This window comes from Coccinella septempunctata, chromosome 1, assembly GCF_907165205.1.
Source record: "Coccinella septempunctata chromosome 1, icCocSept1.1, whole genome shotgun sequence".
In the NCBI taxonomy this organism is placed as follows: domain Eukaryota; kingdom Metazoa; phylum Arthropoda; class Insecta; order Coleoptera; family Coccinellidae; genus Coccinella; species Coccinella septempunctata.
In genome coordinates, this window is record NC_058189.1 from 38,653,058 (window position 1) to 38,670,053 (window position 16,996).

The 16,996-nt window shown below is 34.9% G+C and overlaps 1 protein-coding gene across 9 annotated transcripts in view; it reads right to left on the minus strand.

Moving 5' to 3' along the window:
- LOC123316690 (obscurin) overlaps positions 1-16,996 on the minus strand; it is a 217,089-nt gene that overhangs the window by 98,252 nt on the left and 101,841 nt on the right. For 8 of the 9 annotated variants that reach the window (XM_044902926.1, XM_044902918.1, XM_044902900.1 and 5 more), the window contains 10 exons: positions 13,524-13,775; positions 10,279-10,420; positions 8,874-9,058; positions 8,562-8,813; positions 6,998-7,175; positions 6,809-6,942; positions 6,545-6,754; positions 6,187-6,485; positions 4,255-4,415; positions 3,599-3,774 (listed from right to left, as the gene is read on the minus strand). In XM_044902926.1, coding sequence (XP_044758861.1) covers positions 3,599-3,774; positions 4,255-4,415; positions 6,187-6,485; positions 6,545-6,754; positions 6,809-6,942; positions 6,998-7,175; positions 8,562-8,813; positions 8,874-9,058; positions 10,279-10,420; positions 13,524-13,775 — 1,989 coding nt within the window. The remainder of the gene's footprint in view (positions 1-3,598; positions 3,775-4,254; positions 4,416-6,186; positions 6,486-6,544; positions 6,755-6,808; positions 6,943-6,997; positions 7,176-8,561; positions 8,814-8,873; positions 9,059-10,278; positions 10,421-13,523; positions 13,776-16,996) is intronic. The other variant, XM_044902909.1, reaches the window with a different exon arrangement.

Genomic DNA, 16,996 nt, shown 5'->3' on the forward strand with positions numbered 1-16,996 from the left:
GGCAGATACCAGGAAACTATGCCAATCAGAAAAATGGAACGATAACTGCTCCAAAAATGCATCCAAATTGGAAAATTTTTGAGGCAAGAGTTTCCGAAGTATTCTAGTCATCAAGCACCTTGGCAAGCTATTGTGAATGTGTCTAAAATTATACGCAAGAATTTACCGCCTTCTGTGCGTTGCTTGTCACAAAAAACAACGACAGAATAATTGTTCGCAAATTGCTTACAAACTGTAGTCGTGATATTGATTGAGTTGAACTGCGAAAAGTGTAATAATTCAGTGAGATTAGATAAATGGGTGATGCCTAACCTACTGCTGGTTCCTGTACCGAGCATTTGTAATGAAGGTTCATTTTTTTTTCAAAAATTTACCCTCATTTTAGAGTGATTTGATAATTTATTTTGATTTTTAATCAACATTCTTTTAATTCCATTCAATATTCCGACATCGTTCGAAACTGTAAACATTCCGGACCGTTTTATTTCTTTTTCAGTTCTGAAAAATGATGTAGCACTGTGCAAAACATGCTGACGTTGGATATAACCGAGTTTTTGTTCATTAGTTTATAGATAAGCAAGACAGTCAAGACATTTTGATCGAAGCGAATTTTACCGTTATTTGCATCAATTATGAAGGTCATACCGTTTGCACACCGTTGGGTACAAAAGGAGATGCCCCCCTCCCCCGCTAGCCAATTATTCTCTATTTAGTCGAGAAACCGCATTGATTACTTCTGATTCTGAGCATTTCTGTATTTAGTAGGGATTCTAAATTCTGTCTTCTGATTATCTCCGTCTTTCGTATTTATCCGGATTTCGATTAATCCGGTCTTTTGTAGCTGATTATTCTGAATTCAGAGCGAATTCGTATAGTATTAATTCTGAGCTATATACCGGGTGGCCCAACCAGACGCGGCGCTCATTTTGAGGGAGTAAATGAAGATATTTTAAAAATCTTTTCTTGTGGTGTGGTGTGGTGTAGGATGTCGCAAAGCACAATTTGAAAATATTTTCAAATATACAGGGTGTTCGAAAACAAAGATATAGACCAAAGTTGTTACACTTTTTTAAATGTAACACCCTATATTTGACCTCAAAAATGGAATGGCCAACTCAAGTTACGATGAGTTTCTTCAGATTACTTGATAGCTCGGAAGCACCCTTTACGAGATAATGGCGAAAAATCGAAAATATGTTTTTTTTTAACTAGCAATTAATGAAGAAACTAGCCAGCGATACAGACAGAATTTTTTCGAGTAGATAAGTTGGCTACTCCTACATATAAAAGAAAATTTCAACTCTGGAATATACAGAGTGATCATAATTAATTCTCAAACATCAACTACAAATAATCGTTCTTATTAATCTTTCTTATTTCAAATGGCACACCCTGTATTTCTATATCTCCTTGAACGTAAAAATTAACTTCGAAACTATCTTCATAAAATTTTCCTACATCTAAACCTGATAGTTTCTGAGCAATTTTCGATTTTTAATTCAAAACTAGTAAACCATTTTCGCCATTATCTCGTAAATGGTCCTCCTAAGGTATAAAGTGATCTGAAGAAAATCATCATAATTTGAGCTTGCCATTCCATTTTTGAGGTCAAATACACAATGTTACATTTAAAAAAGTGTAACTTTGGTCTATATCTTAAACCTGTATATATGATAATAATTTTAAATTTTGCTTTTGAACACCCAACAGACACCACAAGAAAAGATTTTCAAAATATCTTTATCCACTCCCTCGAAATGAGCGCCGCGGGTGAGCCAACCGGTATAATCCTGTAGTGAGTGCCCGTTTAATGTGAAATTCTGCGATTTTCTGTTAGGGTTTGAGGGAACAATCTCAGCAACCTTCGTTCGTTGCGAGCTGTCAAGGTACGTGCAATCATAACTTTGTAGCCGAGATTCCTTGCCATTCAACTGCATTTCCGTAATTTTGCTATAATTTTTTCCGTCATAGTGGATTGCGTGAAGGAGTCCTTGCCGAGTGCATGGACAATCGCTGAGATCCACCCTCTAGACGAGCCAGAGTCAAGAGATAAGACACCACTCCGCACTAGTATCTGGGTAAAGCTTCCACCTTTACCCATCCTTAGCCAAAACTTGCCGGTGTTCTACCTCCACTATTAGTACTATTCTCTGCTGGTGTGAAAACTCGGGAGAAACATAAAGCACTCAGGGGCGAACACCCGTGGCGCGTTTGAGATGGGATCCCCTTCCATTCTGCTCACTCCGTGCAATCATCACTTTCTCTTAGCTAAAAGAAGTCTAACTATTGTACTTTGATTTTCTCTTGACTGATTTATTTTATATCCCTGTGAATCAGAGTTGTGTAATAGTGCCTATTGTGTTCCTTATTGCGAAATAACGAATAAACTTTGTGAATCCGAATTTTGACTTCAACTTGTTATCGCTAACACCCTAGAAAACTAGAAAGCTTGTCTTCGACTCGAAGCCACCAAGGTAGGTTTGCTATTTACCTCTTTAAAAAATAGCTGGCGCTCGAGATATCCGAGCAAAAGTTGTTACACAGTAACTATACTTATTAGTTGGGGAGCCGACTATGCTAAATCAAGATTTACTCGAGCTAGTGGATTTTGAAGATTAGATGATTAGAAAAAAAATGGTTCTATGATGTACGTATGCACTATCAGCGGTGGGGAAAGCGTCTGCAGGGTCTCAAAGATGTAAAATAAAATCGTCAGGTGTACATACTCGAGCGTGTCAGATTGAGATACTGTATATCGTCGCCTTGGACGTGAATAGGTCTAATCCACAATTTTAGGTTTTCTGAGTTTGAACTGTAGACAACTTAAAAAAAGCTCAAATTTTGTATTTGTGAAGACATTCAATCGATTTGTAGCTTATTCGTTGAGTTCTAACAAAATTGCTGAAAGATCTAAGCAACAATTTTTTTAAGTGAATAGAATCTAGCGGCTTGGACCGTTATACTATTGTTTTCTACAGGGCTGATTTGAAATATTCAATAGGAGTAAAAAGTAGTAACCCACATTTGACAAGCTGAGACCTGAATTCTATAGTCCTAGTCGTGAGCTAGGCGTTAATGATTTTTTAGAGCGAAAAAAGTTCAAATGTGTTTTACTCGAAATTTATATTGAGTGGATTAGAATTAGACCCATTCACTTCCAAGGCGACGATATGCCCTACGTGTCTCTCATAATAAATTCATTCTTATCTGACAGTTTGCGAGGTGGAGCTGGCCGTAAGGAAGAGTTGAAAATGGTTGAAAAAAAACTTTTTTCAGCCTGTCAGATTTTTAGAGGATATGTTAATTGGACCCAAAGGAAGCTACTTTTCGAGAGACTGACAATTCGTACGAGACGCAAGGTCAGGGCGGTTAATCTCGGTGTAGCAGACGTGTTGACCCATTAATCTGACACTAATCAGGGAAGGTTTTCTTTATCTGGCACTTTTAGATGATAACAATGCATTTTCTTACAATATCTCCCTTCCTGTACCTCTAATCGTTTCTGTATTCATTATGAAAGTTGTAGATGATGAAATTCTATACAACTTTTGTCTGACGCAATTTTAGATACTCTTATGATATTCTTGAAGATACTTACAATTCACAGTTAATTTGGCACTTGTTTCAGCCTCACCACATTCATTGCTCAATTTGCATGTATATTTTCCAGATAGGGAACTCGAAACTTCCTTTATCACTAGCTTCACACCATCATCATACTCAATGCTAGTGAATTCGGACTTTGTTTCGGTTATTTCCATCTCATCCAAATACCTGCGATTCATAACAATTTCATTTTAGAAACTAAAAGAATACATTTGGTGCATAGTGAAGGAATCCTTATTTAGACTTTATACACACTTAGGGTCCCATAAACTACGCCACTGACTTATAGGGTGTTGAAAATTGAAGATATTTTTCCAGTTTTTTCTTTATTACGAAGAGTGGTCCAAATAAACTACTTGCTCATTTTCAGAGGGGAAATTGGAAAAGATAGGAAAAAATTATTATATTATTGAGAACAATTTTAACTCTGCAGAGCAAGATTCGCAATTTCCTTACTGAAATTAGGCATTGAACTAAAACGGGCTCAACAACCTGACAAACAAATACAGTTTGAGGAGAATAAACGCACAATAATCACTAGCTTCACACGATTCGTAATCACTTACAGACATGAATTCGATATTTTGTACTAGTGTGATGAAAAGCTGTGAATAGTATTAATTATTAATTTCATTTTAAAAATCTCACCATTTGACTTTGGGTTTGGGGAAAGCTTCTAGTTTCACGTCGAATGTGACGTCACAATCACCCTCAGTTACGGTCATATTATGAAGAGGTTTCGTAATTTTCGGGACTTTTTTGACGTCAACCCTGACTTCATCGTCCACTGTGCCATGAATATTCACTGCCTAAAAGTAACATTTTTGAATTGTTTAATGGGAGAAATTATTATCAAAAATGAAATTAATTCCAAGGAGCATCCTTTATTATAAGAAAAAAAAAATGAAAGTTTCAGAAATCTTTGATTGATGTAGCCGATACTTAATGAAAATCCTTAATTGAACTGAAATCATATTTATTTTGAGTATAGACTAAACGGCCTCAAATCACATAAAATTGAATAATATAAGGCATTGGAAAATTTATGGATACCCAAATGTGGATACCCTGAAAATTCTACGGAACGCAGTACCAAATGTATACCCAATGTTGAAAACTACGTTCTAAAAAAAATTTTCAAATACGCCACTGACTTTTATGTAAAAATATCTATTGTAAGCAGTTTTCATTTTTTCATCACATACAGGGCCTGAGAAATAATAACATCTCCAAAAGTGAACATTTTCCTTTTCACCATGTATTTTAGGAACAAAAATAGTTGGAATATTTCTGTTTATGGCTTTGAAAGTTTTACAAAAAAGTGATACAAGGTCGCGAAGCGCGTCTCTATCTCTAATAATATCTGAGGTACAGTGCAGTCTCAACTAAAATGGGACACAGTGTATATACTGTTTTTTTAACGAATATCAAATTTCCTGTTTTAATAATTTGAACTTGAACCTAACGTTTTGTAAAAACATATGATATCTGACCAATTTATGAAAGAACATGAATGTATCATCGAGATTTCGAAATGGTATAACTCACTTTATTGCCATCAGTCAAGGCCTAATTTATTGTAAACCTTGTTTTAAAAATTTTGAACTGAAATGCACGCAGAATAAAGCAATCATTCATAAGAAACTGTAGAACATGTATGGAAGCTCATGATGGCCAATTTGAACACTTTTTGTGAAATTCAATTCAATAATACGATACTTATTTCAAAATTGTTTTTTTTTGTTTTCTTACATCATTAAACACCTAAAATATTCAAGTTAATCTCAAGTAATGAAGTAAATAAGCACTTTTAAATCAGGAAAAAATGCTAAAAATAAATTCCTATCATAATGAATCAGAAGCTTCTTTTCTTAATTGCAAAATTCCTAAAATTTACCCCATACCTTAATAGGTATGAACTTAAAAATATTGATTTCAAAACTATGGGGTACAATAATAAATGAAAACGAGAGATAATGATAATTTATTGAATTGAAAAGTTGTTCAGAGTGGCCACCAACTCATCTATTTGAGAGTAAAAAGTCTTATCCTCGATATAAAACCAGATAATCCCTAACTTGATGAACACACAAAATAATAGTTTTTTCGCTTTCGACGGCAGCTTCAGTGAAGCAGTGAAAAATGTCTACGGCAACTGAGGAGAAGTTGGCTCATCGGAAGAATTGCGCCAACAATATAAATTTTAACATTTTATGAATCTCTTAGTTGAAGGGTTAAATTAGGAGGAGGTTGATCCTACCCTGCCTTATTTACCCAATACTCTATTTGGTTCCATGCGAAATTTTGGGGACATAATCGATATGAATTTTGAGCGGGGAAAATCAAAGTAAAAACTGAATCATCGAAACAATTCATCCATCTACATCTAAGAGATAATCCGAAACCAGATAACAACACTTTGTAATTATTTCATTCCATTCAATGATAAACCAACTGGAGTTTCATCTACTTAATTCAAATAATGATCAGCCTTAAGTATCATGAGATACAGTGTGTCATGGATAGAACAATCTCATCTTTATTCATTATCGATATATCTGAAGTATATTGAATCCTCACCTTAAACTTGTAATTAGCTGCATCTGTGGTAACTGCTCCAGAAATCTTTAAAATATAAGAATCCCCCTCTTCTCTTATGGTATAGTGAGAATCTGATTTTATTTCTACATCGTCCTTGAACCATTTAACTTCTGCTTTAGGTTTAGATTCTAGTTTGATGACGAATTCGACATCCTCTCCCTGAGCTACAACCTTGTTCTTCTGTAATCCCTGAATTATTTTAGGCTTGCTGTAGACATCCAACTCCCAAAATTCAGACACCTGTGCCATTTCGTTCAAAGCCACAACCGAATATGAACCTTAAAATGCCAAATGCGTTACTCGAATAATTCAATATATGCGAGGGTTCATATTCTACCTGTATCTTTGATTGATGTTTTCTGGATAACCAATGAGTATTTGTCTCCTTCCTCAACGAATTTAACCCTTTCACTCTTCTTTATCTCCTTTCCATTCTTCAAGTACTTTACAGTTGGTTTTGGTACACCTTCAATCGTCATGGTTAATTTTAGTACTTCATCAGCATGAACTGATGTGTTTTCAATTTTCTTTGTGATTTTTGGAGGAGCTGAAAAATTAATTATAGAATTTTGAACATAACCAAGCAGTATTGTTTATTGACCTTTCACAGTGAGCGTCATCTCTCCAGTATCACTACCAAGCTCATTTTCAGCTATTATTGTGTATTTACCAGCATCTTCAGATTGAACATCTTTGATTACCAAAGAAATATTTTCATCATCATCGTGAAGTATCCTGCAATGAGCACACAAAAAAATATCACCTATACAGATATATCCGTTTTACTCACTTATATTTTGAACCTGCTTCGATTATCTCATTGTTGTGAGTGAATTTGACAACTGGCTTAGGGTAACCTTTCACCTGTAGCTCTAGCATAGCTGAACCTCCAGCTGTTACTATAGGGTCTCTTCTCTCGATAACAAGTTTTGGCTTTTCTGGCTCCCTGAATATTTGATTGATTGTACCTAAAATGTGTTCAGGCTTTTTATTATTGGTAAAAAAACACTGGTGATGAAATCACTTTATTCATAAAAGTTTTGTATGTGATAATATATAGTTATGGAAGACTAGTTTCGTAATAGAATTCTGTTGGACCCAACAAAAAGTTCTGTTTGTAATCTGCTCAGACCCCACATGAAGAATTTGCTTCAGAACTGTGTATAAGCTTGTCTGAAACTTTTATGTTTCCTATGCACAAAATTCAATTTCACGTATAAGAGCACCAAACATAAACATAAAATACTGTTCACACTAATGGAGGAATTCGTTAATAGAATAAACATACTAGTAAGGGCACTGCTCATTCAAATATGGTCAGTCAAATATTCAAGATTTGCAATATTAAGGCAACATACTTTGCACAAGACGACGCTGATAGGTTGTACGGACATTTAACCAAAAAGTAATCAGACTGAAGAAACATCCGCTTTGTATACCCTAGAGCATCTGCAGCAAATGGAACACACGCAAGAGCAGAGATAAACTGACGATACACGGAGACCAACAGAGCTGTGATAACGTCAATAGCTGCACTGCAGATAATGGCAGGCATACCGCCCTGGAGGCTTGAGTCAAAACTCCGCCACAAAAGGGTGCAGACTACGAAAAAACAATCTAGTAGACCACGATCAGAGCGACATACAGATCCCACCTATGTCAGAGATTTAGGGACCAGACCAAACGAACAGAACGCAAAATAGCAAGAACGAGAACCATGCAACCAAGTATACTAAACAAATGGCAACAGAACTGGGGAGAGGTTGTGATAGCACGAGCATACTGCCGAGGAGTTGGAAGCGACAGAGTGAAGCTGACATTTTAGGCAACTGAAATTCTTAAGCGACATGGTGACGTTCTTGTGTATCTGAAAAGTTTTAATTTGACTAGTACTGATGCCAAATGCAAATGCAAGAACGGATATAATGAAGATTAACAACGCATTAATTGTACGCTGTTACACAGACAAGGCACAAGAAAAAAGATAAAAAATAAATTTGGAAACATCTTACTAAGACTGTAAGTGAATCGAAAGAGACTAGTAAAGTCGTAAGCAGAATTAATGATTGGGTAGAGACTGTCGTTTAAGACTTAGCCCAAGTAGACTTACCGACTTATAGGAAAATTGTCTACAAACTGCTCGTTGGCATAAGTGCAAGGTGGACAGCTTGAACACTTTTAAAGGTATGCTCTGCGAGGGCTAATTATGTTGACGTTCTCTTCATATTTTATATTATAAGGTGTGTGAAGTCAATTTATTTTTATATATCTCTATCTACATATGTAAAAATTCTGGGCCTTATAAAGTTGATTGTTTATACGCAATATATTAGTAGCTGCCTTCAAGTACTCACCATGTACTGTTAACTCCGCACTACAACTTATATGACCTCGAGATGTTTGGGCAACGCATGTATAAAGTCCAACATCCTCTGGTCTAACATGTTGGAACACAAGGGCAAGTGAATCCTCGTCATCACCCATGAGGACCTTGAAACGTTCCTCTGGTTCGAATGGTTCTCCATCTTTCTTCCATAAAAACGTTGGCTTTTCTCCAGGAGGAAGTGTCTCTCCTTCAGGCATATCATCGAAGACTTGTTTGTCTTCTGTTGAAGAAAGTAAATTAAGAAGTTTCGACATCGGTACAATGCCAACAATGATTTTACCTGTTACTACCACTGTTGCTTCGCAGGATGCTTCACCATACTTGTTGGTTGCAACGCATTTATAAGACCCAGCATCTTTCTGTTTGACTTCAGGTATGACTAGTTCGTAAAACCCTACATCTGAATGTTCTCGTATAATTTGATAGGGTTCTGTATTATCCAAAATTTTGTGGCCATCTTTGAAGCTGAAATCATACTTTATTGTACAGGTTTTTTTCTAGAATCACCACATTGATTTCGATAAGTGAATGTTTTGGTTTTTCAGTAGCAGAAAAATTCACAAATGAAGAAAACATATTTGAAAGTCCTAATGCTTATTGGAATATAACTTCAAGGATTTGACCTAACACAACACAGAATCCATGTTGGGTACTACAAGGACTTTATGGATTATTGTATAATAGCATCAGATTTACCCTCCATCTGACTCGAGGGTTTCAAACCATATATCTGTTTGTTGTGTAGACTCCAGGAGAAAATAAGAATTTAGTACAGTCAAAATGAACAAAAGAAACCATTTTCTAATGTCGTGAATATCAGAATTGAATTTTTCACCGCAATTTAACGCTATTCTTCATTTACTACCGACCGCATCATTCAACAACCTATGACATATAATAACTATTGAAAAAAGTGATTTTGCACTTCACCAAATATCAAAGGGAATTAATAAGAAGGAGAATATCCAATATTTTAGGGTTTCTTAACGATGAAACAAAGAACAACCGACGATTCTAATTTCTAATCAATCGCGGAAGTCAATTTTTAGTTGAGTCGTAAAACGCTATTACAAACCTTTATCTATGCATAAAATGGGACAGCTTCGTGCATGATAACTACATACTACTTACTTTGTCACGATTATATTAGAAGATTGAGTATGTAGGTGCAGGTAGATATTGTAGATTTTGAAAAATCTGCTTATCTGCTTGAAGTGCCTATAGCTTTGGTGATAATAAAGAGAAAGAACGCTTTGAAGAGAACTGAAATAGGATATCATATGGGAGGATACAAAACAACCATATTATGTATTATGCTAGGCCGACGACGTAGTATTTATCGCCGAATCAGATGATGACCTCCAAAGACTATTACAGACATCGAATAAAAAGATGCATTGATTTAGTAATACTTATAAATTGATGATTAGAGAGGCACAAGTAGCAAACTAGCTTTTTCTGCGTTATCTGCCTACCCACCAAAAGAGTTAATCGGTGATATTTTTGATCAAAATGCCTAAGATTTGGGCAGGGTTGAGAAACTTAGTTTATGTCAGTTCAAGTCTTCTTCATTCTAATTTTCGAGTAAAGCTAGATGATCGTCATCTTGCTATTAAATTAGCTTTTTTCCTAGGGTTTAGTTTTGAGGAAGCCTGCATCATCTTCCCAAGATCTAGAATACTCACAATGATATTTCGGGATTTGGTTCACCAGCAACTTTCACCATAAATCTCAGATAAGTATTTTCCAAAAGCTCTGTATCCTTCAGAGCTACAAGAAACTCTGGATGGTCATTCTTCATTCTATCAGCTCTTTCCTCCGGTGTTACTACAAAAGAGAAGTTTAATTGAAAAATATAACTTAACATTTCGAATGAAACCATACAAGATGATTTTCACACCAACAGTGAGTTGATAGTGTAATATGTGTTCTATGTCATAAGTTGTTATTATTTTTTTAATGATTGATATTATTGATCAAATAATTCTGCTGCTGTTTTGATCTTGAATCAAAATACCTCGCGAGTTTTATAATTTCAAGAATATTTTTTCCTCGGTGATTTATTTCGCAGTCCAAGTACGACTGAAATGAGTATTAAATTAGTATTGTACTCTGTTGTAATAAAGAAAATGGTCGAACAAGTGAATCAGCTGATCATAGTGATCAGGTGAAGTGAGAAGTGTTTTTGAGTACTGCTACTCTGGAAAAATTGGTGGAACTTTTGTATACATATCCAGAACTGGCTGAGTTTCGTTATTCCTTTCAGACGGAGATTCATCCATGTGTTGAGGATCTTAAGTTCTGGTAATGAATGAAAAGAGAAGATGCTTCAAGGGTCACGATGAGATCATTCCAATTAATCAATATGGAATATGATAAGATTAATATGAAATGCATGAAAATTATGTATGAGTACATTGGAGAAAATTTCTGACGGCACAATGATGTAAAACCATGCCCCATCATAGTAAACTTCTTGATATTCACAAGAAAAATAGAGAGATTTAGCACTTGGTCAGCATTACAGAAACCATAGTTTTTCATTTCAGCTGAAAGTATGAAGGGAAGATTTAATACACAAGAAAGAATCGAATTGAAAAAAGAATTGAATGAGCGTTTTTCTTTGTCGACAATTGTTTTATATTGTAGTTGTCATCTTTTGTGCTGTCATGTGCCGTGTCATGTTTAGATTCATTAGGTACGTAGAGGATTCACTTCTAACACAACCGTCCTGTGTTCATTAAGCTTGATAGAGAATTACTATTACTTGTATACCACGTGACTGTTAGGCTGTGGTTGAAGGTCTTTTTCCGATTCCCTTCACACAATACAGGGAGGAAAAATAATTGAAGTTGCCGGAACGTGCAAATTTTCATTGTACAATAAAAAGATATACTACACACAATATACAAAAAGAGAATAGACAATTTCGAATTTCAATTTGGAAGATTCGTTCTGCTGTTTTCACTGTGTTTATTTGATTAATTTTAGTAGAAAATTCTTAAAATGGATGAGATATTGATGCAAAGCCTGATTTTTTTTTTCGGCAGAAATGTGAAAAATCATATAACATTCGTTTCCGAATTATGAATTATTTTTGTCCAATGAACTACATTTTTCATGAAATATATCCTTGAAAACCATATACTAATACACCTGTAGCGGGAGAAAAATATCAATAAATTTGAATGGCTGCAATTCCTCTTGAGTAGCGAGATTTTTCGATTTTATTTCTCCCTCCTTACAATTCTTCTTTTTCAGCTTGAACGATCTCGAACTTTTATTATTCTGAGAATTGAAGTTTGACCAGGCTGCTTTGTAACAGGAGAAAGATAATTTCGAAATACGTGTTGAATTTTAACTATTTTGTCATGTATACTGGTTTTTCTAGTTACCTCGATTATTTAAATAAATTTCCGACCAAGCAAAGGTAAAGAGCTAGGCTAACTTACTTCGAAATCTCGAGTAAAAATAACAGAATTCCCGTGAAAATATTCAACACGCAAGCCAGGCAGGCACAGATTTTTCACCTATTTTAGACAAGAAAAAAGAAAGATGCTGCACCATTTGTACAATCTTTTGTTGGTGCTCTGAACGGAATGTAGCAACCAGTTAATTCTTGTTTTGAACACTGGAGATAATGATCCAAAGGAGAAAACATATCAGCTTGTTCAACAATTTTTCAGTATGATGAAAGAAGGATTTGCTTTGAGCTAAATATCGCCTTGTTGTACTTGTACTTGTTGTACAAATAAAGTTATTGAGAGGGGTCTACACCGTTTCAGTGGTCAGTTCAAAAAGCGAAAATGTATATCTTACGTTAGAAACCTCTAATTTATATAGGGGTTAATAATAATTCAACTCCATCAGTTCGTCAAATTTTTATTTGTCAAACATTAAAAAATAGGAGATTTTTTTCATTGAAAAAAAAATCCATTTATGTCATTCACTTTCCGAGGTGAAATGACTTCTTTCAAATAATTTCCACATAAAATTTTTTCGGAAAAGTCTCGCCATTGGCTTCAATTCGAAACCTGCAGAAATTTAAAAAAGACTTTCGTGAAGTTTCGAAGAAAGTGAAACCATTGTAATATTCGTAACTTCTACTGATCGTTCAAGTGTTGTGGAAACATCCCACAGAAGTGCACGATGTGCAGCCCTATAGCATCATCATGATAAATGGAACAGGCTGAAACTTTCTTTTTGGTGTAGACTGGCTGTTAAAGTTGTGAAGTCAATCAGTAGTTATTGATCTTTTCTGTATAAATTCCAAGAGTTGAAATGAATGTTTGGGTTTCTGAGCTCTACATGAGGGCAGTAATCGAGTTCTGGTTCGACCTGGTCCCTGTGAAGTAAAAGAAATATTTCCCAGCTTTGAGCAAATATCTAAGCACTGGACTTTCGTTAATTTTATTAACATCTTTGATCAAGGAATAGACCTGCCAATTTCTATGGACGGAAAACTCAACCAACGGTGCTCACAAGTATGTGACTGTCATACAGTCATAAGCGAAACTGACCATCTAATTTTGGGTTGAACTGAGAAGATCAACCAGGTTGCCAACCCAAATTTAGCACCCTGTTGGTCGTTGACATTACCAGAGGTTTCATCCATTCAGTTGCTGAACACCGCAGATTAATAATTTTCTTCAATATTTCCAAAAAAACCGATCCAATAAACGTCTTAATTTCGATATGCCCTTAACTGCGGAATTATCGAGAGGATTTTGTTCCTAGCTCTTTTCCCTCAACCAGACCTTCTGGAAAAATTATTTTGACTCATAAATCGAAAATTACAAAGATTCAGACAAAAAGCGTCAGAAAAAGGTAGGAAATATTGTGTCATAAGAGTGTTTAAAAATTTTGAGTTAACGTGAAAATAGCCTTCTGCTAAATCTCTCTGAAATTTCACACCTCATTCAGTACTAACATTCATGAACTATTAACTGCGCAGAACAAGATGCGCTGCTCGTTTCATTTGTGGCAATGGCCGTGTACAATCCGGAATCTTCTTGCTTGACTTGCTTGATTATCAATTTATATTCATGGGTTTCTTCGCACGATGTGAACTGGATACGCCCTGACATCTTGTCTTTGCCGTTTATGGGTTTGTTGTCTTTGTACCAAGTGAAACTTACTGGCATTTTGTTCAGAGCAACTTCAAAGTGAGCTGTCTCGTTGGCTATCAATTGAAAAAATCAGTAAATCATGAACATTCATTCAATATGTAAGATATCCAGGTTGAGACACCATTTTCTATTATTATAATATTCTAAAATAATATGTACCTACATTGATAATAATGATACCCATGCAGCATATGATACACCTAAACGTGATTAATGAAGTTTTCAAAATTCGCTGAAATATGCAAAATAATTTATATGCGCATTTCTACAGACAGAGTGATCGATAAAAAACGCACAAAATTGATTTCTCCGCTATTTTATGAAATACTAGCTCACCCAGCAGGCGTTGTCCTGCCATAGCGAGGAATTATTCATCAATTGAAAACGAAGTTAAAATAGTATGAAAATTTGAAAGAATTCCGTATTTTAAAAATTATTGAGCCCATTTTTATACATACAGATACGAAAATAAAACGCCGTACTTAGGGAATGAAGAGGACTGTAGAAATGCAATGGCACAGTGCGTGAACAATTTTATTACATCTAGTTGATAAATTACTCATCACTGAACTCTGAGAAATCAGTATTGGGATCATGTTGTTCATTCAGTTCATTTGTCAACTATCAATAGCGAGAAAGACTTAATCACTTGTCCGTGGGGGGTAGACTACCCTACAAACACTTCTGCAAAAAATTTGAATTTCGTCCAGTTTTCTTGATTTGTCCAAATTTCCAGCCAACTTTTCCGAATTTTTCTTCTGTTTAAACTTTCTACCGAGTATGTGGAAGGTTCTTAAGAAAAAATGAATAAAATCGGTTCAGCTGTTTTCACGTCAAGACATGACACAAAAAACAGGGCTCCAATTTCTTTTATAAAGATTTTCAGTTCAAAATACGCAATTTTCATGGAAAATTGAGGAGCTTTTGCCTGAAATGAATAGACCTTTTGGTACTGATGAGTTTTAGTTAGTCATTGATGTGGTGTCTTAACGACCGTTTTTCATAAATTCACCCAATTCGCATTTTTGTTTTTTCAGCATATTTTGAGTCCATGATCATTTTTTAAAAATCAACGATTTTTCTTGATATATTCAATCATCATCGCTATAGTGAGAAAGAGCTTGAGAAGAGAACCCATCAATGACCAAATGGTTTATCTATTTCTGGGTCAACAAATTAGGGTTCCTTTTGAAAATACTCAACTATCGTCCACACCTCGTGAAGGATTCATGACAAACTACTCAGTTACACATGAAAAGTTGCCTTATTTGTGGCCATATGCACCATTTCACTGAACGAGATTAATTCCAAACATCTTTTTTTCCCATAGAGATTCCATACTTGAACGTCGTTTTAGAGTTTGAACTTCTTTTAATCAAACGGTGGATACGGCCATTAATATGAAAATTGATGTGTTCTAGAATGTATTACAGGAGATATGAATTTTGTGCGTTACTTTTTACTCAGTCTGCACAAATATGAATATCAGTTTCTTGTTTTTGTTCTTTCTTTGATTCGTTACACTGATTTTTTGTTCGTTGGTTTGTTTGTTGGTTTTTCAAACGACAAATATTGATTTATAGTGAATATAATGTGAAAACTATTTTCTATTTTCAAACTGAGATCCGTACAATGTATTCATATAGTTTCAAACCTCTTGAAATCGCCTATCAAAGATTTTCATCTGATATAATTCATTCGCGAGAACATATTGAGTGTCCGGATGTCGATCTTTATTAAACAAATGAGTTTGCCAAAACAGTCAAATTATTAAATTCTGGAAAAAGAACCTCATCCGGCAAGACTTCAATAATCTCATGCCCGAACTAAAAAGAGAATTTTTTTATTTTCATTAGCATTAGTTATTTAACCACAACACGTGTTTCGATAATAATAATAATAATAATAATAATAATAATAACTGTTCTTTAATGGCCATCGACCGAAGTCCTTCAGCCTAGTGAATTATACGAATACAAAAAAAAAATCATTCTATTTCAGTTTTTTCACTGCAGCTCCGATAGTCTGTCCATCACACTTCGAGTTGGAAATTTTCTGTGGTTAGTTACCGGGGGGTCCTTGTGGAACATGATTTCGACATCCTCTATTTCTTTCAATCTTTGTGCAAATCTTCTATTCACTTTCTCTAGTCTTTCCTTGATTGGCTGTATGTTGGCTTTTTCATATAAGAGTTCATTTGATAGGTTGTGGAATTTATTAAGTGGGTGTCTCAGTCGAGTTATGATTCTTAGTGCTGATCTTTCTCCTACTTCTATATTTCTCAGTACCGAGTCCGCAACGTTTGTATATAATGGATGTCCATATTTGTTTCGATATCGTAATAGAATCTTCAGGTAGGTGAAGATAAACTGAGATATTTGGTACCGAACGAGATGCTGTATAAGCAAGCAATTAAATTCTAATCCTGAATATCTAGAGGGGGTAATGATAGTTTCCAAAACATTCAGCTCACAGAGCTTACAGAGCAGGAAAAAAAAGGAGTATCTTTCGTTGAATAATACAGCAAAGGAAACTTTCTATTGACTTTTTATTTGTGCAAAATGAAATTAAATCTATATTCCTAGAAGGCATAGATAACTTTCGTCTTCCCTCTGATTTCAACGATGTTTTTGTTTATTTCACATAAATTCCATAGAAATTTATAGTTTATGTTTTGTTTTTTTGTTTGTAAGAAACTAGATAGTGGTGAAGAAAAGTTACCATGCGGAATTAATTGATAGGATTGCGAGAAAGTTATTTAAAGGGGTAATGAAGGAAGTTAATTCCTTAAAGAAAAAACTGCTCACAAATATAAAACTAAATCTTATGCAGGAAATTCAACTATTAAAACCGAAAATATATACTTCAGTATTCAGTCTTTGCGGGACAGGTGGGGCATCGGAATGAGAATTTCTCAATTACGTTTAAGACACCATCCTCCGCTTGGAATATTCAGTTGCATTTGGAGGTTTCGTTTTCTCTGGAGTTTCCTCACTTGTTCTTGACTAGCTCGCATTATAAAGGTTACATTGTCTATGTAAACCCTCTTCGCATACAATTTTTAAATGAATATTTTTGGCTGGCAATCATGATGTTATGGGTTCGAGTAGGGGTACTATTTCCAAGATTTAATAATTTTTCTTTACGCCGTTGATTATTTTCTTTCAGTAGATACATCTATGTATCTCGCACATTGAACACTCAATCTGTACTTTGAAAGTATATATATATATATATATAAAATATAGCATTATAATGTTCATAAACTGAAAAC